Raw genomic sequence first — 24585 nt, 5'->3', positions numbered from 1 at the left:
GTGCTTTTAAAGTCTGGTCATGGCTCACATCAACACCATCATCCCGGAAACCCTAGACCCACTCCAATTTGCATACTTCCCCAACAGATCCACAGATGACGCATTCTCAATCTCACTCCACTCTGCCCTTTCCCACCTGGACAAAAGGAACACCTATGTGAGAATGCTGTTCATTGACTACAGCTCAGCGTTCAACACCATAGCGCCCACAAAGCTCATAACTAAGCTAAGGACCATGGGACTAAACACCTCCCTTTGCAACTGGATCCTGGACTTCCTGACAGGCCGACCCCAGGTGGTAAGGGTAGGTAACAACACATCTGCACGCTGATCCTCAACACTGGGGCCCCTCAGGGGTGCATGCTTAGTCCCCCACTGTACTCCCTCTTCACCCACGACTGCATGGCCAAACACGACTCTGACACCATAATTAAGTTAGCTGACGACACAACATTGGTAGGCCTGATCACCGACAACGATGAGACAGCCTATAGTGAGGAGGTCAGAGACCTGACAGTGTGGTACCAGGACAACAACCTTTCCCTCAATGTGAGCATGACAAAGGAGCTGATCGTGGACTACAGGAAAAGGCAGGGCGAACAGGCCCCCATTAACATCGACGTGGCTGTAGCATACCAAGACAGTACCAAGACATACCAAGACAGTCGTGAAGAGGGCACAACAACACATTTTCCCCTTAGGAGATTGAAAACATTTGGCATGGGTCCCGAGATCCTCAAAACGTTCTACAGCTGCAACATCGAGAGCATCCTGACCGGTTGCATCACTGTCTGGTGTAACCAATGTGAAATGGCTAGTTAGTTAGCGGTGTGCGCGCTAATAGCGTTTCAATCGGTGACGTCACTCGCTCTGAGACCCGAAGTGGTTTTTGTGGCGCGATGGGTAACGATGCTTCGTGGTGTCAGTTGTTGATGTGTGCAAGGGTCCCTGGTTCGAGCCCAGGTTGGGGCGAAGAGAGGGACGAAACCTACACTGTTACACTGGTATGTGCAACTGCTCAGCATCTGACCGTAAGGCGCTACAGAGGGTAGTGCGTACGGCCCAGTACATCACTGGGGCCAAGCTTCCTACCATCCAGGACCTATTAAAATTTACTAGGTGGTGTCAGAGGAACGCCCAAAAAATTGTCAAAGGCTCCAGTCACCCAAGTCATAGACTGTTCTCTCTGCTAACACACGGCAAGCGGTACCGGAGTGCCAAGTCCAGGACCAAAAGGCTCCTTAACAGCTTCTACCCCCAAAACTGCAGAACAATTAATAAAGTGGCCACCCGGACTATTTAAATTGACCCCCCCCACTTTGTTTTTACACTGCTTCTGTTTATTATCTATGCATTGTCATTTTACCCAAACCTACATGTACAAAATAACTTGACTAATCTGTACCCCTGCACATTGACTTGTACCGGAACCCCCTGTATATAGCCTCATTATTGTATTTACTAGTTTATTTATTAAATATTTTCTTAACTCTTTCTTGAACTGTATTGTTGGTTAAGGGCTTGTAAGTAAGCATTTCACTGTAAGGTCTACACATATTCGGAGCATGTGACAAATTAAATTTGATTTGATTTGATGCAGGTAGAGGTAAAAGTGACTAGGCAATCAGGATAGATAATAAACAGATGAGCAGCAGCCAATGTGTGTATTTGTGTGAGTATGTATGTGCATAGAGCCAGTGCAAGAGAGTCAGTGCAAATAAAAAGGGGGTCAATGAAAATTGTCAGTGTAGCCATTGGATTTTTGGGATTCTCATTGCCGGGTTCAACAGTTGAACTAAGCTCATAAGGCATTTATAAGTTATATTCTTAAAGAATTAATGGTTAGAAATGTATAAGTCCAAAAAAGGATATTGCAAACAAGGATATAAGACGTAACGTAACTACAACTCCCACTATGCACAGGGCCAACACTGCGTTTCCTGGGTTCAGAGGTCAATCGTTACCAACAAAATATGGTCTTCGGCTGGCTGCTCGACTCTTCAAGGAAAGTAAACAAATATTTTTAGCGAAATAACGTCAGTAGACTGCTATCGCGTTAAATTACGACCAGACTGTCTGAAAATGGTCTGAAAATCAAAAGTGCAGGCGTTTGCACTGTTGTCGCTGGTTCTCGAAGACGCCAGTTAGCGCCATAACGTTAGCAAGCTAGCCGTAACAGCAAGCCAACATCACTGGACTGGCAGCTATCTAGCTACACACCAAGGCTACAGCTATGTTTGTGCAAGAAGAGAAGATATTCGCCGGAAAAATATTAAAAATTCATATTTGTACAATGGAGGGTACGGAGTGGTTGGAAGAAGTTACAGAGGATACCACTATTGAAAAACTCAAAGAGAAGTGCTTGAAACATGTATGTTTGTGTGTTTATTTTCCTGCTTGCTCATTGGTGTTTGCCCGGGGTGAAATTGTAGCTGTTTGCAGGCCCCGTTGAAATTGTCAGTGGTTCCGTATTTATAGTAACTGGGTAGACACTGCTATTTATAATTTAGCAAGTTGGCTCGCAAGCTGTCTAGCCTCTAAACCTGCAAACTAGGCACAATGCTCCTAGTGTAATGCAGAAATAATTGGTACCTTTCGAAATTAGTCTGGCTATTGATGTAGGTCTATCTACCCTATACATGACCAATTACAAACTGCTTATGACACTGTAGCTAGTATTTTTACCAGGGTAAAAGTACTGGTACTTGTTCCTGCCTGTGGGATAATGTTGGGTTTTAATTGTTTTTCAGTATGTACATGGAAGTCTTGAAGACCCCAAAACACTCACACACCACAAACTTGTCCATGCTGCTACAGAGAGGATCCTCATGGAAACAAAAACAGTTTCAGATGAAAATTTAAAAGATAAAGGTAATTGTATGGATGTCACAAAGTTGTCTCAATGTTTCCATTTTCACCACAAACATTTAGTGATTGTTATTTGTTTATTTGGCTCCCTATTAGCTTTTGCAGAAGCAGCAGCTACTGTTCCTGGGGTCCACACACATGACAAGCAACAAAACACTGATACACTGATAGACAAGGACAGTCACACAAAGTAAAAATATAACGATATACAATCAATACAACAACAAAAATTGTGCTAGGAAGTTAGTGATTCCTTCGGTTTTAGATGTTCTTCTACTGATAAAGAAGAGACCACCGCCACCCCCTCCGAAAATGGCGGATATATCTGCAGAGGAAAAGGTAAAACTGATTTATTTACTCTCGTTTAATTGTATTGGTTTGTGGGTTATCTAACTCAGTGCTGAAACTAAATAGGCACTGATCATCAGACTGAAATGTTTAATGGATTGCTAATATGGATAGAACCATGGACAAGTAATTCAACAAACTTCTTACATCTAACTATTTGTACTGTCTGGGATTATTGTCCGTGTGTGATTCCTCCTTGTCTGTCAGAAGAAGCAAGATAACAAGGCTCCAGATAAGGAAGCTATCCTGAAGGCCACCGCTGGCCTGTCCACCCGCCACACTGACCGCACTGTCACCCAGCACAACATCAGAGACGTATGTACAGTAGGATTGAACACCATTGTAAATAACCTGGTTGAATGCATGGTTCAAAGCACTGGAGGAGTGTTCCACTGACTATTGTACTGAAATTCAACTAGTCCTGAATTTCATGGGTCTGCACAATATTCAGAGGCAGGTTAAAATGAGTGAAGTTTGTCATATTAAACCTGTTTTAAATTTCTGATGCTAAGATTTAATGTTTATGTAACCCTTTATTTAATTAGGAAATCCCATTGAGGTCAGAAGACCTCATTCCCACAGGAGACCTGGCAAGTTGATAATGCTCTCAATGTTATGGCATGAACCTCAGTCCAAAAAATAGAGTATTAATTATTGTTTATGTGTGCATGTGTGTACATTTTCCTTCAGTTTCAGACGGAGCTTAGGAAAATCCTTGTCTCTCTCATTGAAGTGGCCCAGAAGCTTCTCGCCTTGAATCCTGATGCTGTGGAGCTCTTCAAAAAGGCCAATGGTACAACATGCAGACGCTGTTACACTCCACGCCTTCACAACTGCCTTGGCTGACTGATTAGGGAATATATATATATATATATCACACACACAGTTGAAGTCGGAAGTTTACAAATACTAAGGTTTGAGTCATTAACTCGTTTTTCAACCAATCCACAAATTTCTTGTGAACAAACTATAGTTTTGGCAAGTCAGTTAGGACATCTGCTTCGTGCATGACACAATACATTTTTCCAACAATTATTTACAGACACAATATTTCACTTATAATTCACTGTATCACAATTCCAGTGGGTCAGAAGTTTACATACACTAAGTTGACTGTGCCTTTAAACAGCTTGGACAATTCCAGAAAATGTCATGGCTTTAGAAGCTTCTGATAGCCTAATTGACATCATTTGAGTCAATTGTAGGTGTACCTGTGGATGTATTTCAAGGCCTACCTTCAAACTCGGTGCCTCTTTCCTTGACATCATGGGAAAACCCAAAGAAATCAGCCAAGACCTCAGAAAAAAAGTCTGAGTTCTTGGGAGCAATTTCCAAACGCCTGAAGGTACCGCGTTCATCTGTACAAACAATAGTACGCTAGTATAAACACCATGGGACCACGCAGCCGTCATACCGCTCAGGAAGGAGACGCGTTCTGTCTCCTAGAGATGAACGTACTTTGGTGCAAGAAGTGCAAATCAATCCCAGAACAACAGCAAAGGACCTTGTGAAGATGCTGGAGGAAACGGGTACAAAAGTATCTATATCCACAGTAAAACGAGTCCTATATCGACATAACCTGAAAGGCCGCTCAGCAAGGAAGAAGCCACCGCTCCAAAACCGCCATAAAAAAGCCAGACTATGGTTTGCAACTGCACATGGGGACCAAGATTGTACTTTTTGGAGAAATGTCCTCTGGTCTGATGAAACAAAAATAGAACTGTTTGACCATAATGACAATCGTTATGTTTGGAGGAAAAAGGGGGATGCTTGCAAGCCAAAGAACACTATCCCAACCGTGAAGCACGGGGGTGGCAGCATCATGTTGTGGGGGTGCTTTGCTGCAGGAGGGACTGGTGTACTTCACAAAATAGGTGGCATCATGAGGAAGACATCTCAAGATATCAGTCAGTAAGTTAAAGCTTAGTTGCAAATGGGTCTTCCAAATGGACAATGACCCCAAGCATACTTCCAAAGTTGTCAAAATGGCTTAAGGACAACAAAGTCAAGGTATTGGAGTGGCCATCACAAAGCCCTGACCTCATCTACAGAAAATTTGTGGGCAGACCTGAAAAAGTGTGTGCGAGCAAGGATGCCTACAAACCTGACTCAGTTACACCAGCTCTGTCAGGAGGAATGGGCCAAAATTCACCCAATTAATTGTGGGAAGCTTGTGGAAGGCTCTCTGAAACGTTTGACCCAAGTTAAACAATTTAAAGGCAATGCTGCCAAATACTAATTGAGTGTATGTAAACTTCTTACCCACTGGGAATGTGATGAAAGAAAAATAAAAGCTGAAATAAATAATTATCTCTACTATTATTCTGACATTTCACATTCTTAAAATAATGCGGTGATCCTAACTGACCTAAGACAGGGAATTTTTACTAGGATTAAATTTCAGGAATTGTGAAAAACTGAGGTCTATGTAAACTTCTGACTTCAACTGTGTATATGTATGTGTGTATATGTATATTGTGTGTGTGTGTGTGTATATATAGTATATATATATATATATATATATATATATATATATATATATATATTTGGTCATGTAATACACACCCGTGTGTATGTGGACACCTGCTCGTTGAACATCTCATTCCAAAATCATGGGCAATAATATGGAGTTGCCCCCCCCCCTTTGCTGCTATAACAGTCTCCATGCTTCTGGCAAGGTTTTCCACTGGATGTTGCAACATTGCTGCTGGGACTTTCTCCATTCAGCCACAAGAGCGTTCGTGAGGTCAGGCGCTGATGTTGGGCGATTATGCCTGGCTCGCATTCAGCGTTCCAATTCATCCCAAATGTTTTCGATGGAGTTAAGGTCAGGGCTCTGTGCAGGCCAGTCAAGTTCTTCCACACTGATCTCAACAAACCATTTCTTTATGGACCTCGCTTTGTGCACGGGGGCGTTGTCATGCTTAAACAGGAAAGGGCCTTCCCCAACCTGTTGCCACAAAGTTGGAAGCACAGAATCGTCTAGAATGTCATTGTATGCTGTAGCGTTAAGATTTCCCTTCACTGGAACTAAGGGGCCTAGCCCAAACCATGAAAAACAGCCCCAGACCATTATTCCTCCTCCACTAAACTGTACAGTTGGCACTATGCATCGGGGCAAGTAGTGTTCTCCTGGCATCCGCCAAACCCAGATTCATCCGTCGGACTGCCAGATGTTGAAGCGTGATTCATCACTCCAGAGAACGTGTTTCCACTGCTTCAGAGTACAATGGCGTACACCAATCCAGCCGGCGGTTGCCATTGCGCATGGTGATCTCAGGCTTGTGTGCGGCTGCTCGGCCATGGAAACACATTTCATGAAGTTTCCTATGAACAGTTATTGTGCTGACATTGTTTCCAGAGGCAGTTTGGAACTCTGTAGTGAGTGTTGCAACCGAGAACATGATTTTTCTCACTATGCGCTTCAGCACTCTGCGGTCCTGTTCTGTGAGATTGGGTGGCCTACCGCTTCGCGGCTGAGCCATTGCTGCTCATAAATGTTTCCACTTCACAATAACAGCGCTTACAGTTGACCGGGGCAGCTCTAGCAGGGCAGAAATTTGAGGAACTGACTTGTTGGAAAGGTGGCACCCTATGACGGTGCCACGTTGAAAGTCACTGAGCTCTTCATTAAAGCCATTCTACTGCCAATGTTTGTCAATGGAGATTGCATGGCTGTGTGCTCGATGTTATACACCTGTCAGCAACGGGTGTGGCTGAAATAGCCGAATCCACTAATTTTGAAGGGGTGTTCACATACTTTTGTATATAAAGAGTATATATTGTTACTTTTGAATGACACTAACAAAGGCTGAAACATTTGTCTATCTACCTACCCCCAAATTAAATAAATACTAAAAAGAGAACTTGAATCTCCTTTTTGAGTGCGGACCAGCAACACAATTTTGAAATACTGACCGAGGCTATTCATGAGTGACAACTGTATTATACTATTATTCCAGTTCACTAACAATGTGTGTCTGTGTGTGATTTGTCAGCCATGCTGGATGAGGATGATGAGGACCGGGTGGATGAGACGGCCCTTCAGCAGCTGACTGAGATGGGTTTCCCTGAGAGCAGAGCCATCAAAGCTCTCAGACTCAATCAGTGAGTCACAATCAATTATACTTAGTAGCAGCAGGAGTCAGACTCTACATCAGAATTACTGACACAACGAGTGTAGTCTTACATCCATGTTACTGGTCAGTGGTCATCAGTGAAGTGTATACAGATTCACCAGTTGTTTGAATCACAAGAGAGCCATATCTGAACTGAAGAGTGTGAAACGACAGAAACTACAGTTTTAACCATGCCCCTCCTTCACTGCCTCCATCCTGCAGCATGTCGGTGACCCAGGCCATGGAGTGGCTGATTGAGCACGTAGATGACCCCACGGTGGACACACCCCTGCCTGGCCAGGACACCCCAGGAGCAGTAGGGGCCACAGCACCCCCCCTGGTCCATTCTATCTCGGCCTCCGCCTTCCGTCCCAGCCTCCTCTGCACCCTCTCCCAGACCAGCACAGACGACGCTGCCACCGGAGCCAGGCAGGACGAGCTTACTGAGATCTTCAAGAGAATCCGAAGGAAAAGAGAGTTCAGGGCCGACTCACGGGTGAGTGTCACTGTGGGTCCCAATGGCCTGGCCTGGGATGTACCAAGCTAATACTGATACATGTAGCTAGCTTACACACAGTGTTTGTAATGTGATGCCGTTCAGTTATGGACTCGGTTGCTGTGTTGTGATTATTGGACTCATTGTGTGATAAAACTCTATTGATCATATTGTTACAAAAGCTTGATAGAATAATGACAAATGTCTTGTGGAATGAAAGTATTGACTATATAAACTGTTAACTCACACAGATGAATGAGTAGACTCTTTGCTGTCTAACTCTGCAGGCAGTCATTGCTTTAATGGAGATGGGTTTCGATGAGAAGGAGGTGGTCGATGCTCTGAGAGTCAACAACAACCAACAGGATGCTGCGGTAAGTTTAAAGGGATACTTCCCCTGAGTCAGATGAACTCGTGGATACCATTTTTATGTCTGTCCAGTATGAAGGAAGTTGGAGGGAGTTTCGAGAGCCAATGCTAACTACCATTAGCGCAATGCCTGGAAGTATAGGTATCTGCTAGCATGAAGTATATGACACTTAGAAGATACAGAGTGCTCCTGAAAGACCTATCTATATGATGCATTTGTCTTGTATTCAATGAGACATTCTATATGCAGAATAAATTAATTTATACAAGCGGAAGGAATGATTTAACTGCTTTTCATACCCTTTGGCCATGTTGTCATTGGGATCGAGACCTGATTCTCTATTGACCATCCTAGTTTCAGAGAAGTTGACTAACTGACCTAAACATCTTGTTGTCCCTCTGTGTGAGTAAGTGTTTGCTGATTGGTTAACGTGTTTGCGGAGTGAGTGGCTGCTGATTGGTTAACGTGTTGTCATCCTGCAGTGTGAGTGGCTGCTGGGGGACAGGAAGCCGTCTCCAGAGGACCTGGATAAGGGCATCGACACCAACAGTCCTCTGTTCCAGGCCATCCTGGAGAACCCCGTGGTCCAGCTGGGCCTCACCAACCCCAAAACACTGCTGGGTAGGAATGACCGCTGTTACACACAAACACAAGTGGCTTTTTAATGTGTGTTAGCATTTGATTATGTTTTCTGTTGTGTGTACTGTAGGGTCACACAGCAGGTTAGCCTCTAAAACCCTTGTTGGCTTTATGCAGCGTTTGAGGACATGTTGGAGAACCCTCTGAATAGCACCCAGTGGATGAACGACCCTGAGACTGGGCCTGTCATGCTGCAGATCTCCAGAATCTTCCAGACACTCAACCGCACGTAGACACTGCACAAACCGTGCGTGTGTGTGCGTGCGTGCGTGCGTGTGTGTGTGTGTGTGTGTGTGTGTGTGTGTGTGTGTGTGTGTGTGTGTGCGCGTGCGTGCGTGTGTGCGCGTGCGTGTGTGTGTGTGTGCGCGTGCGTGTGTGTGTGTGCACGGCTGTGACGAGTATTGTTTTTGCCTTGAAAAGTCAAAGCCGGAGAAGATGTGTAAGAGTTTAGAAGACGGAGATGTGACAGATATATCTATTTATACCACAGAAAATAGAACAATGTTAACATGGACATGATTATAAAAATTATTATAAAAATTGTTGTTTTTTTACATTTTAATAAGAACAATTTATCGTTAAGACCTACATGATTTATTTAAAATAATTTATCCATGTACAGAAAAAATGACCATCAGGCATCAAAACAATGTTTACACTTTAAAATCAGCTTTTGTATGTTTTGCGATATTTAAATATCAATTACAGTTTCATTTGTTTCCTTAAATTGCTACATTTCATCAAAGGCGAATGACTTCAGGGCAAGCAGTCCGTGTCATTTGGTTGAAGACAGGTCTGCATGTGAACATGCACCCTAACAGTTGTATGTCGAGGGAACCAGGATTCAGTACTAGCCAGGGGTGTATTCAAAAGGTTGAAACTTTCAGAATGTTGCATATGGTCCCGTGTGGCACCATCTGCAACATTCCCACAGGGTAACAGTATGAACATGTATGCCCTCACTACTGTAAGTCCCTCTGGATAAGAGCGTCTAATAAATGACTTAAAGGTAGATAGAAATACATCATTTAGAACATGCATTCTTCTTTGTCAGAGAGAGAATCCATCATGTCAGTTCTATATGTTACATTTCTATCTGAACGTTTTGTTCCTGTTCACCTTTCTGAATGATTAAGCCCCAGGTGATGTTAGAGAGGTCAACGGTTGTGCTTATCACTGTCAGTAGAGGTACAGGGGTGTATTCAGTAGGAAGCAAACACAAGCAAATGGATTGAAACAGGAAAGGGCCTATCTGAATTTGTCCAATAGAAATTCTAATTTTCATTGTGAAATGTTTTACTACACTGACACTAATGAATGCACCCCAGGTGGATGTGGGTGGTCAGACACTTTATCTCTCACTCTGTTCAACCTTGGGAACCTACTGCCTGCTGTGAGTCACTACTCAGATGTGGAAAAGTAAAGGACATTTTCTTTGTGCTTCTCCCAAATATTTATTTAACTGCTACATTTTTTGTTGTTGCCTATTTTAGCAAAGTGTAGTATTATAAGCTGTCTTTTTAGTGTCTGTGAAGTCAAGTCTGTGTAAAAGTGGTCTTTGGTCCTGCTTTATCTCGAGACCTATGTATAAATTCTCAATGTGCTCTGATTCTGCGCCTGTTCTCAATACTCTTACCACAGCTCACTGCAGCAGGCAAAATATTACTCCTGGAACTCCTGAGAAATACATTTTCTGCCAATGAGTGGAATGGTTGGCCTGAGTGCCAGTCTGTTTGTGCTATCATGCCAACTCATTGTCACTGATTGTGTCAAACCATATTTGGCTTGACAATGAGCAATGGCGCTGACAAGAGCAACAACAGATCTGGGACCAGAATACAGTATGATAGGTTTCAGGGGAAATTGAGGCTTGATCCACGAACATCACATAAATGATTTAAAGGTAATCGTTTGAGTGATGTGAAGGTGTATCATTCCTTCCTGCAATGAAGCAAACTAGGTATCAACATGTAAGCCAATGCATTGAAGAATTTTACATGCAGTGGTATACTGAGCTCAGTAAAACGGCTAGTCTAGTGGTGGGCCGTTGTACTTTTGAGAGCAAAGTAGATGTGAGCTGTTTAACCAAAACATGAACTTATTATTGACTGTGAGAGGACTTGCCTTGTCACCAGACAGACCAGTTCAAACTATAATACAGTAACTTGTTGTGCAATAGCTAGAATCTATAGATGGACTTGAGTTTTGTAGACCTGTTAGAATACATATTTGATTGTAGTGTTAGGAATGTGTGAAATGCAATGGGTTAGTGAGGCTGTATGTTTATTCTATATCCTTTGACAGTAATTTATAATAACAATAAGTGACTTCCCAGAAACACTAGTACTGCTTTTGTTACATATGATTCAATATGACTGATTTATGGGGCTCTTAGTGTGCTTCCCAAATGCACCACGTTCCCTAAATAACGCACTAGTATTGACCAGAGCCCTGTGGGTCCTGGTCAAAAGTAGTGCACTATTAGGGATTAAGGTGCCATTTGGGACGAAGACCTTGTTTTCATTGTGAATTTCATCTAAAAGAAGAACATGAAGGATGCATGGTGTGTTTTGCCAAGCTTTGAGTGTTTTATTCAATATTTGAATTGTAGTGTTGTGACTTTGCTCAGGGAGGCTGTTTTTTTCTAGCTATGCCACTATGAGGCAAATCTCTACTCCTGTTGTGCAAAAATTTGACTTAAGGCTTTAACTGATCCATGAAAACCTGGCTTATTGAACAGAGCGTCACTAAGTATGGTTTGGTAAAATGCAATATTTGACAATTATTTAAATGTTTTTTAATGAAGTATTTGCTTGAATTGTGTTTATTTATATTTTAGCCAAACTAGTTACTTGATCTTATTAATATTACTATTTAGAGAATCTGAAATTTGCACTTCAAGTTATTGAATTACAATTTCTTTACAAAATAGATCTATACACATTTTCTGAAAATACGTTTTTCACTAGCAGGTCACGGATCTGTCGAGCAATGTAGCATTTTTGAATGTTCAAAGCATTTGTATAGATGGAGGAGGAGAAGACTACATTGGCAGCCTTTCTGTATACAGGTCTAGGATGCTGTGGCAAAGTTTTCTATCATGGCAAGTGTTATTTGTTTTAACAACATGGACCGTTTTTGGTTTTTCATAGTAATCCAATATCAAATCATGTATTTCCCAACTGTAGAGACTGAATGGTAGAAGACTCTAGGTACAAACATGAGCCATCAGGAGCTGAAAGGCTAGATTGGTCTTTGATCAGTGCTTAAAGGGTATTTTTAGAGTGTGAGAGTCATCTTGGCAGTTGGATTGTTTGTACTGGGTTTCCATACTATACTGTCCGGTATTAACAACCTATGCAATATACTCTCTCATTCTGTTAAACCGACTAGCCTCGCCCTCGGGGCTACTGTCATTCAAATCACCATTACATTAAAAGCATTTCTGTTGCTGTTTTCTTTTGAATCCTGTGCTTTGTTTACCTGAAATGGGGGGAACGTTTAATCTCCCTTAGATAGTGTGGACCTGTTAACGAGAGAGAGAGAGAGAGAATCATAGGTACTCAATGCATTTCATACCGAAAAGACTGTGTTTTTTTCTAGATGTGAAACAATCTATAGCCTGGATGCCATTCTGTTCTAGCATTAGCCAGCCCAGACTATGCTGCAGGTTATCTAATGTTGAAACATATTGACATTTTTACTATGGCACCACTAATAGCATTTATTAAGCAAAGTATCTGACATCACTGTCCTGTGCTGCTTAATGTGTCTTCACTAAAGCAGTGTTCTCAGGTTGCATGTTGTGTGCAGTACTGACACCTGACAGTTCTGTTGATTAGGGAACAGCACTGACACCTGATAGTTCTGTTGATTAAGTAAAAGCACTCAAACACCACTGTTCTGTTGTCTATTGATTAGGTAACAGCACTGGCACCTGACCGTTCTGTTGATTGGATAACAGCACTGACACCTGACAAGTAGCACAGGTACTTGGTATATGGTATTTGTCTGGTCATTAACTTACTCCTCTCAGTTTGCCCAACTCTTGTCTTGCAGTTGGTCCCAATATGCTCCCTACACCTTTGGTCCTAACCAGTACGTGGATCTGGCCTCAGCATGTTTGCAGATACGTAAGGAGTAGGCAATATGGTGGGAGCTCCACCAGTACTACACTGGTTATGCCTGTCCAGACCGTTTCAGATCTGCAAGCATCAAAGGTTAGGGCAATCAGCAGTTGCTGCATCCATTTTTGGACTTAGAAGTTGATATGTACCCATTGATTCTTGAATAATATAATTCATAAATGCCTCATGAGCTTAGATGAACTGTCATACCCCATCAGAACCAAAATATAAGCTTGTTTTACACCAGTGTTTGTAAACAATGAACATTTAAACAAACACTATATAGCCTCAAAACGTTGTTAAAACTATGATTTTGATATCATGTATGATCAGTCCTTAAATTTCTCCAGCCCCATCCCTCAGCTTTTTACCTGAACCAGCAGTGGGGAGGCCACTTTGTTATTGTGTCTACTGCTGATTGCAGCTTTAAGGCTAAGTTCAATGAACGTAGCCTTAAGATGCTTTTGGGAAACCGGGACCTGATCTAGTTTCTCACTCCAGGTCATATTCATGTGAATAGCACTTCTCACCTGTGGAAAATGTGAAAAGCTTTGTAACATCACTTCTCAAATGTAGTACCAATTAAAGGCTTTTGAATTTAACTGACGTGAGAGAGGTCACATTTTGTGTTTCATTGTCTTCTGAAATACAACAGCATCTTTACAGTTCCTTTCCATCCTGTCAAGGAAGGAGGCTACTTGAGTCCATTTCGGATAGATGCTACTGTTCCATAAGGTGCTGTGACCTTGCTTTGTTGGACTGGGTGGCTTGAAGCCGGAAAAGCCTAGCAGTTAGTGTCTGAGTGAATTGGAGACTACTTACTTTACAATCCTGCCCACCAGTTCACGTGTGACTCACTCTCAGAAAGCACCAGTAGAGGACACTATTGGTCAATGGTTCAGCATTATACAACACAGGGCTCATGTTGACAAAGAAAAAGTTAGAACAACATATTTCCTCCACCACGTTTCATTAGTTTTGGTTTGAAGGCACCAGCAAGACCAATGCAGTGTGTTTATTGTCTTTGTCTGTGTTGCTGGAGAGACGGTGTTGATGCGGGTTCAGCTACATCACTAAGGAGGGGGTGCTGTGCTGCTGGAGAGACGGTGCTGCTGAGGGTTGAGCTACACCGCGAAGGAGGGGGTGCTGTGCTGCTGGAGAGACGGTGTTGATGAGGGTTCAGCTACATCACTAAGGAGGGGGTGCTGTGCTGCTGGAGAGACGGTGTTGATGAGGGTTCAGCTACATCACTAAGGAGGGGGTGCTGTGTTGCTGGAGAGACGGTGTTGATGAGGGTTCAGCTACATCACTAAGGAGGGGGTGCTGTGCTGCTGTGGAGCCAATCAGCTGGGCGGTGGAGATTGAGAGCTGTTGCCTGTGATTCTTGGAGAAGATAAACTCACCTGCAACATACAGGTACGCCTGGCCTGATACAGATAGAAACACATTCATGACATGACCTGTGTGTGAGAGAGAAGCAGTCATTTGGTGTCATCGTCCGGCCCCTGAAAGCCTTGTTATTCCACAGCGTCCCTCCCAATACCACGGTCCCTACCATCCCTCCTGTCCCTGCCACCGTCCCTCCCATACTTCCTGTCCCTTCCACTGTCCTTCCTGTCACTCCTGTCCCGGCCACCACCCCTCCCGTCCCTACCACTGTCCCTCCCATCCCTTCTGTCCCTGCCACTGTCTTTCCTGCACCTGGTGTTTCCTCCAGGCAGTGTCATGTTTTCAAACTGTTTGCCAAACACTTTACTATCATCAGCCAATCAGCATTGCTGCAGTGATGATAATGTAACTACTGTAGCTGCATTTCTCCAGTGCCATGACCAGCTAATCTGTTTTTATCAGTATGGTTTCTATTTTCTCTAAAAAGTTCTCTAATCTGATTATTGTTGCTGGTGTCATGATGACTGAACATGTGGTATCCAACCCCACCTTTCTGAAACAGCCTCTGCAGATCGTTATCCTTCATAAACTGATCTACAGAGTTCGAAGAACATTTCAGCCAGATTTTCACTTAAGTTTGAACCACGAAAAGATTTAAGAGCTTGTTTATTGGGCCTATCCTGTTTACGTGAACAGAAGGCTCTGGGCCTAAATACAATTAAACCAGTTGCAACTAGTTTCGAGATATGGAGATTGTGAAAATAAGGAAATATGTGTTAATACTTTTATTTGTGGCAAACATTCCAAAATGTTTGGCCACAGAACAGCATCAGTAACACATTTTTATACATTTTCAGTAGATAAAATAAACATGTTTTCACTAATGACCGTAAATGTCCTAGACTGTGGCTATAACTTCGATTAGCTAACACAACGTGCCATTGGAACATAGGAGTGAAAGTTGCTGATAATGGGCCTCTGTACGCCTATGTAGATATTCCATAAAAACATTTTTTTTTTTATCAGCCGTTTCTGGCTACAATAGCCATTAACATTGTCTACACTTTATTTCTGATCAATTTGATATTATTTAAATGGACAAAAAAAAAATGCTTTTCTTTAAAAAATAAGGACATTTCTATGTGACCCCAAACTTTTGAACAGTAGTGTGTATATATATATACATACAGTGGGGAGAACAAGTATTTGATACACTGCCGATTTTGCAGGTTTTCCTACTTACAAAGCATGTAGAGGTCTGTAATTTTTATCATAGGTACACTTCAACTGTGAGAGACGGAATCTAAAACAAAAATCCAGTAGTGTATACACTACTGGTCAAAAGTTTTTTAATACCTACTCATTCAAGGGTTTTTCTTTATTTTTTACTATTTTCTACATTGTAGAATAATTGTGAAAACATCAAAAGTATGAAATAACACACATGGAATCATGTAGTAACCAAAAAAGTGTTCAACAAATCAAAATATATTTTATATTTGAGATTCTTCAAATAGCCACCCTTTGCCTTGATGACAGCTTTGCACACTCTTGGCATTCTCTCAACCAGCTTCATGAGGTAGTCACCTGGAATGCATTTCAATTAACAGGTATGCCTTCTTAAAAGTTAATTTGTGTAATTTTTTTCCTTAATGCGCTTGAGCCAATCAGTTGTGTTGTGACAAGGTGGGGGGGGGGTATACAGAAGATAGCCCTCTTTGGTAAAAGACCAAGTCCATATTATGGTAAGAACCGCTCAAATAAGCAAAGAGAAACGACAGTCCATCATTACTTTGAGACATGAAGGTCAGTCAATCCGGAACATTTCAAGAACTTTGAAAGTTTCTTCAAGTGCAGTCGCAAAAACCATCAAGCACTATGATGAAACTGGCTCTCATGAGGACCGCCACAGGAAAGGAAGACCCAGAGTTAACTCTGCTGCAGAGGATAAGTTCATTAGAGTTACCAGCCTCAGAAATTGCAGGCCAAATAAATGCTTCAGATTTCAATTAACAGACACATCTCAACATCAACTGTTCAGAGGAGACTGTGTGAATCAGGCCTTCATGGTCAAATTGTTGCAAAGAAAGTACTACTAAAGGACACCAATAAGAAGAAGAGACTTGCTTGGGCCAAATAACATGAGCAATGGACATTAGACCGGTGGGAATGTGTCCTTTGGTCTGGAGTCCAAATTGAAGATTTTTGGTTCCAACTGCCGTGTCTTTGTGAGACGGGGTGTGGGTGAACGGATGATCTCCGCATGTGTATTTCCCGCCGTAAAGCATGGATGAGGAGGTGTTTTGATGTGGGGGTGCTTTGCTGGTGACACTGTCTGTGATTTATTTAGAATTCAAGGCACACTTAACCAGCATGGCTACCACAGCATTCTGCAGCGATACGCCATCCCATTTGGTTTAAGTTTAGTGGGACTATCATTTGTTTTTCAACAGGACAATGACCCACCACACCTCCAGGCTGTGTAAGGGCTATTTTTACCAGGAAGGAGAGTGATGGAGTGCTGCATCAGATGACCTGGCCTCCACAATCCCCCGACCTCAACCAAATTGAGATGGTTTGGGATGAGTCGGACCGCAGGGTGAAGGAAAAGAATCCAACAAGTGCTCAGCATATGTGGGAACTCCTACAAAACTGTTGGAAAAGCATTCCAGTGAATTTGGCTTGCTCCTCAGGAAATGCTGGTGGCCATGACATAAGCCAAATGTGAGTTGGCTTGGGGGTGTGGTTTGATGTGGTTGTTTCTTGTGTGTGTCCTTGCCACCATTAAAGCCGTGTTCACACTGCAGGCCTTAATGCTCAAATCAGTTTTGTTGTTCAAATCCGTCTTGGAATACTGAATGTCCAAACAGCAAGTTACAAGTGACCAAATTGTATTTGTCTGTGTTCAGACAGCAGTCATTTGCTGACATGGCTACGCTAGTTGTCAAAGTAACAACGGGTGTTGGCGGGGTGACGTAGGCTGATTGGTAGTGGTGCTCGTTGTTCCTATCACTCAGAAGTTATGTAGCAATCTAAGGTGACAACAATAGCTTCCATGGACGTTTCCCAGTTGCTTTGAATGATCAAAATCATAGTGTAAGAACACTTTTTAAAGCCTGAAAGGATAAGATTGTCCAACTTTCAAAACAAGTCATTTTTGGCTAGCCACAGCAGTCAACTAGCTAGCTAGGTAACTGTTTAGCTTTCTAGCACATTCACTAATGTGTTTGTAAACAATTATCAAGTTCGTTAGCTACCACATGTTATTGTAAAACTGTCAACAATGTAGCTAGCAAGCAACAATATATGCCAAATAACAGTCTAAAAATGACTTGAGGGCAAATCAGATTTTATTGTTCAGACACAAATGGCCAGGAATCATTTTTGTATATGTATGTAGCTTGAAATGTCCAGATCCATGTGCTGTTGACTGCAGGAAAAAAACATATTCGAATTGGATATGCTAAAATGTTTTGAATCACTTCAAACTGCCAGTGTGAACAAGGCTCAAGACACACCCATCTGTCAGAACATTTCCCGCAGCTGTTACTCCCCACTCAGTCACAACAAACCAACCTCCTGCAGGTTGAGTTCAATCACTACATGCAGATGTATGGTGAGATGCCGGAGGAATCTTTGAATATGTCAGTGGCCTACAGAGTGTCCACCGGGCCCATCACTAAAGAGCTCTGGGCCCAGCTAGATTGAGCTCACAACCATCAGTATACAACCGAGTCCTACCACTATTCGCTACAGATGGAGAGTGAGATCAGTGAAGACCATACCTCGCTGTATGAACCTGAGAGCTCAGAATCACAATCATCACAGTGCGAGCCAAGATATTCTATCGATCACTTTGGGGGAGTGGGCTGATGTTTCCGAAAATGGAGAAGGAGCAGGCCATTCAAAAGCGAATTCAGAGATCCACCCATCCATCGGAGTGGAATTGTTTTTCCACTGATTTTTTTTACCCATTCAACAGACATGCTACCTTGTCCTGGTCCTGCTGTTTTGACTCTCTCTCTCTCAACGTATGAATATTCAGCTATGAAAAGCCAACAGACATTTGCTCCTGAGGTGTTGAACTGTTGCACCCTCTATAACTACTGTGGTTATTATTTTGATGTAAAAAGGGCTTTTGTAAAATACATTTGATTGTTTGCTGTGCTGGATGCTGTGTATTCACTAACTGTCTGAGTGATGGGACATTTATATAGTATCTGTAACATATTTTGGTGTGTATTTAATCTGCATCTTAACTTAATGTGGCAATCAGCAGTATAAACAATAAGTGTCTCCCTGCTCCTCTTTCGGTAAAACGCTGAGGGATGGGGCTGAAGAAATGTACCCACTCTCAAATTCATAGACAGAGCTATAGAGGTAAGGACTGACCATCCATTATCTTAAAATTGTAATCCTGTTTCTATGATCTGTTTCCACACTGATGCACCCAGTTCACATTGGATAAAGGCGTCTGCTAAATGGCATATAACCGACTGTTCCCCGGTAGGCCATCATTGTAAATAACAATTTGTTCTTCACTGACTTGCCTAGTTAAATAAAATATATATTATTAAAGTCTACTTTGACTCTGCCAACTAGCTGCCCAGTGTAGTTACCATTCCTTTCCAATAGATGGCAACTAGTTGAAGTCACTACTCCAGGGACATGGGCTTAGTGCGCGATGAAAGTAGTTTTATCTTCAAAGCAAGTCAATCTGGTTACGCTTGAACCTGTTGTTATAGTGGACAAGCTAACTAATACTATTTTTACATAAGGCGCAGGCATTAGGCCTATGTCTTGAATAAAAAAATGAAAGCAGGCTAGATTTACTAAATTAACTGGTTTTATTCAAACTCAAACCATATGTAAATACCTTTGCTTCTGGGTATGTTGCCTTATGGAAGAAACAACACACGCAGGGATGAGACGCCGTACACCTCGTCCAATTCTAATTCTCACTTGTGCCCATAGGGGGAACTGGCGATAAACTGCCAGACTGTATGCTCTGCAAAAAAAATCATAAAAGTTAGTCTGAAAAAAGTTAGTTCTCTCCTGCCAGTGGTGCAACAATGCCAATATGGTGATTTACAGTTACAGTTAGCTGGCGTTCTAAATCCTAGAGTTTCCATTTATACATTTATTAGAAAGGCAATAACGATACAGCGAAACTTCCAACTAACCTACCAAAGGTCAAATCGAAGCTATTACCATATTACTTATACCTGCCGAACGTATCCTTTCCCTTCCATACAAGTGTCTAGGCTATGAGGGTAGGGTCCAGGGGTCAATTTTGGGGTGTGCCCCAGGTATCTCTGCTTTCCCAAAGTGTGGGTCTTGTTAACCCATTTCGAAGGAAATGACTGATATATGGAAACTCCCTCTTGCCCATGGTTACACCAATCCAATGTGTTTAAATTTGTGGGGAGTAGTGAACAAGTGCACACTTCAGGAGGAAGGAGAGATTATTGGGATGCACCCTGGGATTGGATGAGAGGGAGAGAAGAGTGACCCCTGACCTCTGACCTTGCCCTCACCTCAAAGTGTTCTCTGTTCTGAACACTCTTCAGGGCTGCCATCCAGTCCATCTCTTTCCTGTTGTCTGCACACAGAATCAGCCGACGACACGGAGTGATGATCTGCACACACAGAGAGGACAAATATCACTTGAGAAAGAAAGAGAGCGAGACAGAGAGATGAAGTGAAAGAGCAAGACACACAGTGCTCAGAGAAATGAAACCAGGGGTTGTGCAATGTGATGTGATCAGGAATGCATACGGGAGGAAGCACATCGAGTCCCATGCTTAAGCATTCCTACTGAGTGTGTGTGTTTGTGTGCTCCCCGTGTACTGTGTATCAGCCTTTTTAGATGTACGACTGATTTTTTAGTACTTGTTGTGCGTGAGTGAGTGCACAAGTGTGCTTGTGTGTATGTATTGATAGATTGATTGGGTCAGAAGTTGTGGATGAATGTGGGTAAGTAACGCTATATTTCTACAGAACGGACGTCAGCTTCCAATCCATTTCCTCCACAGTTGCTTCACAAAGGGGCTCCTATTCCCAGACGGATAAAAGTAGTTGCACGCATTTCCTCTCTGCCAGAGAGCAGAACCACAAACATGTACGCACTTAAGATGGCCCATCTACACACACACACACACACACACACACACACACACACACACACACACACACACACACACACACACACACACACACACACACACACACACACACACACACACACACACACACACACACACACACACTTTTCCTCTTTGTAGCTGTCACATTATGGCGTCTGTGACAGCATGGGCAGTGCCATTGAGACTATCTCCATTTTAAAGTAGTCAATTTCTACTTCTTCTATGAGTTGGTAAACAAACTGAACGGGTGCATATGTTACGCCCCTGAAAAAGGGGAGAAATAATCACGAGAGTGATACGGTATTATTTCCTCAGTGAGAACTTTTACTGTAATGAGGAAAAGACCGCGATTTCCCCGCGAACTTGGGTGGAGACCAGAGCAATCGATCTCAGGCTCATAGATTAAAGAGCATTTAGTAGATCACAGATTAACACTTTTCCCCTTCAATTAGGCACCACAAAATAAAGTAATCAATATAACGTTTACACATTCCTTTTACAATTCTTACCTTTTGTACGCTTGATGGATTTTAACTTTAACACAATTATGAATGTTATCAATCTCTATCAACTAATACAGAATGCATGATCTTTTTAACCTTAGATGTTTTAAGATCCTCACATACTATGAACTTACTAATACTTTTTAATGTATAACAGGCTATGAGTATTTCCTTTAACCTGTCACACATACTGCCACCTGGAGTGTTGTTTGAACAGGTACAAAGTCAGTGTCGGTGATATACTGCCACCTGCAGTTATGTAATGTTTGCTTTTGAGTATAATTCATTGGCAGGTCCCTACTGATGACCTGGATAGAATTATGTGATCCTACCTGGGGTGGCAGACAGGCACACACTCACACCTACTTAAAAAAACCCTCAAAAAGCACAGTTGCATACATCTAAAAAGGCTGATGCTATACGAACGCACACCGGCAGTCCTACTATGAGTTGTCCGCTCACTCTCTGGCATACACTGTGGTTACGTCCCAAATGGAACCCTATTCCCTATATAGAACACTACTTTTGATCAGGGCCCATAGGGCTCTGGTCAAAAGTAGCACACTATGTAGGGAATCGGGTGCCATTTGGGACACAAGCCACTGTGTATGCCAAAAAATGAGCGGACAACGCATGGCTTACTCACAAGAACAGGGGTTTCAAACTCAATCCATTAAAGGGCCTAGTGTATGCTTTTTATGTTTTTTTCTTTCAATTAAGACCTAGACAACCAGGTGAGGGGAGTTCCTTACTAACTAATGACCTCAATTCATCAATCAAGTACAAAGGAGGAGCGAAAACCTGCAGACAGTTGGCCCTCCATGGAATGAGTTTGACACGTGCACTAGACATTTCTAGGATTTAGGCAGGATTCTCCAACTCTGTTCCTGGCGAGCTACCATCCTGTAGGTTTTCACTCCAACCCTAATTTAGAACACCTAATTGTAGTAATTAACTGGTTGATAAACTGAACCAGGTTAGTTACAACTGGGGTTGGAGCAAAAACCTACGGGACAGTAGCTCTCTTGGAACAGTGTTGGAAACCCCTACTATAGAGAGATGGAGAAAAGTTACAGCAACGATCAATTGTAAGCGAGCCACAGCAGGGCTTTACAGTGCGACCATTTTCCTTGCATATGCGCCTAAATATTTTACTGTGTGACCTGGAATTTTTATTTAGGAGCAGAGCGCTGCACAGAGGTGAAGACGGATCGATATCGAGTACCCATGCACACACACGCACAACCATGAACTTGACTCAACTTCATGCATCTCATATGACTGAAGTGTTGTATTTCACTTACATAACAGACAAGGACTCGAGGGAGGAAGAAAGACACACACACACACATATCCTGTTTTCACTGCTACTCAACCAGCCAGAGACTCATTAAAGTTGGCAACAATGTTATCACCACCATTTTATCTCTGCAGCCTTAGCTAAAGGAGATATAACTAGATGATAATTTTGGGAATGTCCATTGTTCAAGGATCCAGCCCTGGCTAGGTCAGAGGGCTGTCCTAGGGTGTATTCTCACTAGACAGCTAATAGGTCGAAACATGGATACCTGAATTTGTCCAATAACAAATACTTGCTTTCCTTGAAAAACATTTTCTGCACTAATAAATGCACCCGTCCTGCCCTTCCTAGACTATAGACCGGGTACTTCACATGGGGGAGTGCATAACACAGTGGGAACTGACACTCTCACACTCTCACACTCTCACACACTCTCACACACACACACACACACACACACACACACACACACACACACACACACACACACACACACACACACACACACACACACACACACACACACACACACACACACACACACACACACACACACACACATCAGCACATTCTACAGCCAACTATAAACAATGTCATGACACACACATAAGGACGGAGGGAGAGTGACCAACTGGGGAAACACATCTCTGTTGTGCTCCCCCCACCCACTCTTATTCTTGACATTCTTCTGCCTTACTTCCAGTGTGAAGTCCAGTCAAATTTGGCTCCGGCAGTTCTCCTTCTCTCTCCCCTTCTCCTCCAGACTGTGCTGAGTGTGCTCTGCTATATTTGGTCTGGGGTTTTCCTTTCCTGAAGAGTCCTCCTGACGAAGTCTTTGACAGCAAAGTGTGCTCCGTGGCTAGCTGAGAGTTCTCCTATCTTATTTAAAAACTGTCCCGAGGTTAGCCTCTCTCTCCGGAGTCCCGACAGCTGTACCTTACTGTTACTGATTGGCTTTTCTTCCTTTTCCCCCTAGTCTGAGTGTTCTAGCCAGCAGAGAATTCCCCCAGTCTTTTCTTTCTGTGGATCCCTGTAGCGGGAAGTTTTGCAGAAGGGTTTTCCTTCTCTCCCAGCTCAGGTGTTAGCCCTTTTAGCCTAGCCAGCTTAGCGGTGCTCTGAATGAGAGAGTGCCGGGAACCGTGGTGCAGGCCCCTCCCCCATCCGCCTGCCTCTGTTCTCTGACTCACATATATAAACTTCCTGTCGTCAAGGCGATCCCACACAGGGGGGCTGGAGTGGAGGGAGGGGAGTGAGTGGGGGTGTTGAAGGCCACAAAGCAGCCCCTCTTTACAGCACAGAGAGAGAGGAGGGGAAAGGAGAGCACTTCATTTGGCTGTCTGGAACTGAAAGACCACCTTCGCCTGAGCTCAGACCTGGGTTCAAACACTATTTGAAATCTTCCAAATACTTTGAGTGTTTGCTTTAGCCTTCCTGGAGTTTCTTCTTGGAGTGCCAGATAGTTTGCGACTATTCCATTGGTTCCATTGCAGCAGTCAAGTTCAATCAAGCAAAACTGAAGTATTTAAAATTATTTTAAATTGTATTTGAACACAGGTATGCCTGGATTTGGGCTGTCATCAACAAGAGACCAAGGAGAGCTCCACTCCAGCCAGCATGAGAAACCGATAAAAATAGAGCAGGAGGAAGTACCCTTTCTCTTTTAACCTCAACACAGAAAATGCAACTTTGTGGACACATTCACATACTGTACGTACTGTTAACATTCTCTGTCGCACGCGCACACCCAGACACACTGTAAACACACAAATTCAACACAAGCCGCCACTCCCGGAAACTCACTGACTAACACAGCTTCACCCAGTTATTAAATGTAAATGAGTCCAAAGGGTCTTTCCATGTCATTTCAGCAAGCCATGACACCCACCATCTCAGATTGTTCTGAAATCCTTTCTGTAGTTAGGATAAGCATTCCTGCAACATTGTTTTGTTGAAATATAATTTGATCTCTGATAAATTAAGCTAATTGATCGCACCCAAATTGGACATTTTCATTTATAGGATTCATATAATATTCAATAATTATGGTATCACCCCCTAATTATATTTCAACAAAATAATTTTGCAGTAATGCTAACCTTATGTTTCTAACAGAAACGATTTCAGAACATTCAGATGGTAGGTGTCAAAATCCTCTTTCTTGTGCTTTTTGAGGTGGAACGACCCCAAAGGCAACCTATAAATACACTTCAAAGCCAGACTCTAATCTTATTTTGTGCTGTGATTTTTCGCAGAGATAGAATCCCCTATTGCAGAGTGATGA

At 42.7% G+C, this 24585-nt stretch overlaps 1 protein-coding gene and 1 long non-coding RNA gene across 8 annotated transcripts; one reads left to right on the top strand and one right to left on the bottom strand.

Moving 5' to 3' along the window:
* Positions 1 to 1930: 1930 nt before the first annotated feature.
* On the top strand, positions 1931 to 12297 carry LOC106579794 (ubiquitin-associated domain-containing protein 1). Of its 6 annotated transcripts, none has more exons than XM_014159980.2 (11): positions 1931 to 2371; positions 2751 to 2871; positions 3134 to 3207; positions 3427 to 3531; positions 3762 to 3806; positions 3907 to 4009; positions 7215 to 7323; positions 7557 to 7830; positions 8118 to 8204; positions 8683 to 8821; positions 8957 to 12297. In XM_014159980.2, the coding sequence occupies exons 1-11, from the start codon at positions 2234 to 2236 to the stop codon at positions 9070 to 9072; spliced, it is 1311 nt and encodes a 436-aa protein (XP_014015455.1). In that variant the 5' UTR covers positions 1931 to 2233; the 3' UTR covers positions 9073 to 12297. The 6 variants fall into 6 exon arrangements, with proteins under 6 accessions (XP_014015455.1, XP_014015454.1, XP_045560209.1 ...); XM_014159979.2 differs by having other exon boundaries at positions 3424 to 3531; XM_045704253.1 differs by lacking the exon at positions 3762 to 3806.
* On the bottom strand, positions 12094 to 24056 carry LOC106579795 (uncharacterized). Of its 2 annotated transcripts, none has more exons than XR_006761122.1 (4): positions 23002 to 24056; positions 19893 to 19994; positions 19232 to 19363; positions 12094 to 12365 (listed from the first exon to the last, which is right to left on the bottom strand). It is a non-coding gene; the product is annotated as an uncharacterized lncRNA (long non-coding RNA). The 2 variants fall into 2 exon arrangements; XR_001322753.2 differs by lacking the exon at positions 12094 to 12365 and adding an exon at positions 12692 to 14393.
* Between the last annotated feature and the right edge of the window lie 529 nt (positions 24057 to 24585).

This window comes from Salmo salar, chromosome ssa20 (assembly GCF_905237065.1).
Source record: "Salmo salar chromosome ssa20, Ssal_v3.1, whole genome shotgun sequence".
Lineage (NCBI taxonomy): Eukaryota > Metazoa > Chordata > Actinopteri > Salmoniformes > Salmonidae > Salmo > Salmo salar.
The sequence above is the reverse complement of the archived record's forward strand: the minus strand, read 5'-3'. Positions and strand labels throughout refer to the sequence as shown.

Excerpts from the sequence above, each read along its gene's own strand:
- LOC106579794 (XM_014159979.2), top strand. The coding sequence starts at position 2,234 with ATGTTTGTGCAAGAAGAGAAGATATTCGCCGGAAAAATATTAAAAATT. Across the intron at positions 2,372-2,750 it reads AAGAGAAGTGCTTGAAACAT|TATGTACATGGAAGTCTTGA; the intron begins GTATGTTTGTGT and ends ATTGTTTTTCAG. Across the intron at positions 4,010-7,214 it reads GCTCTTCAAAAAGGCCAATG|CCATGCTGGATGAGGATGAT; the intron begins GTACAACATGCA and ends GTGATTTGTCAG.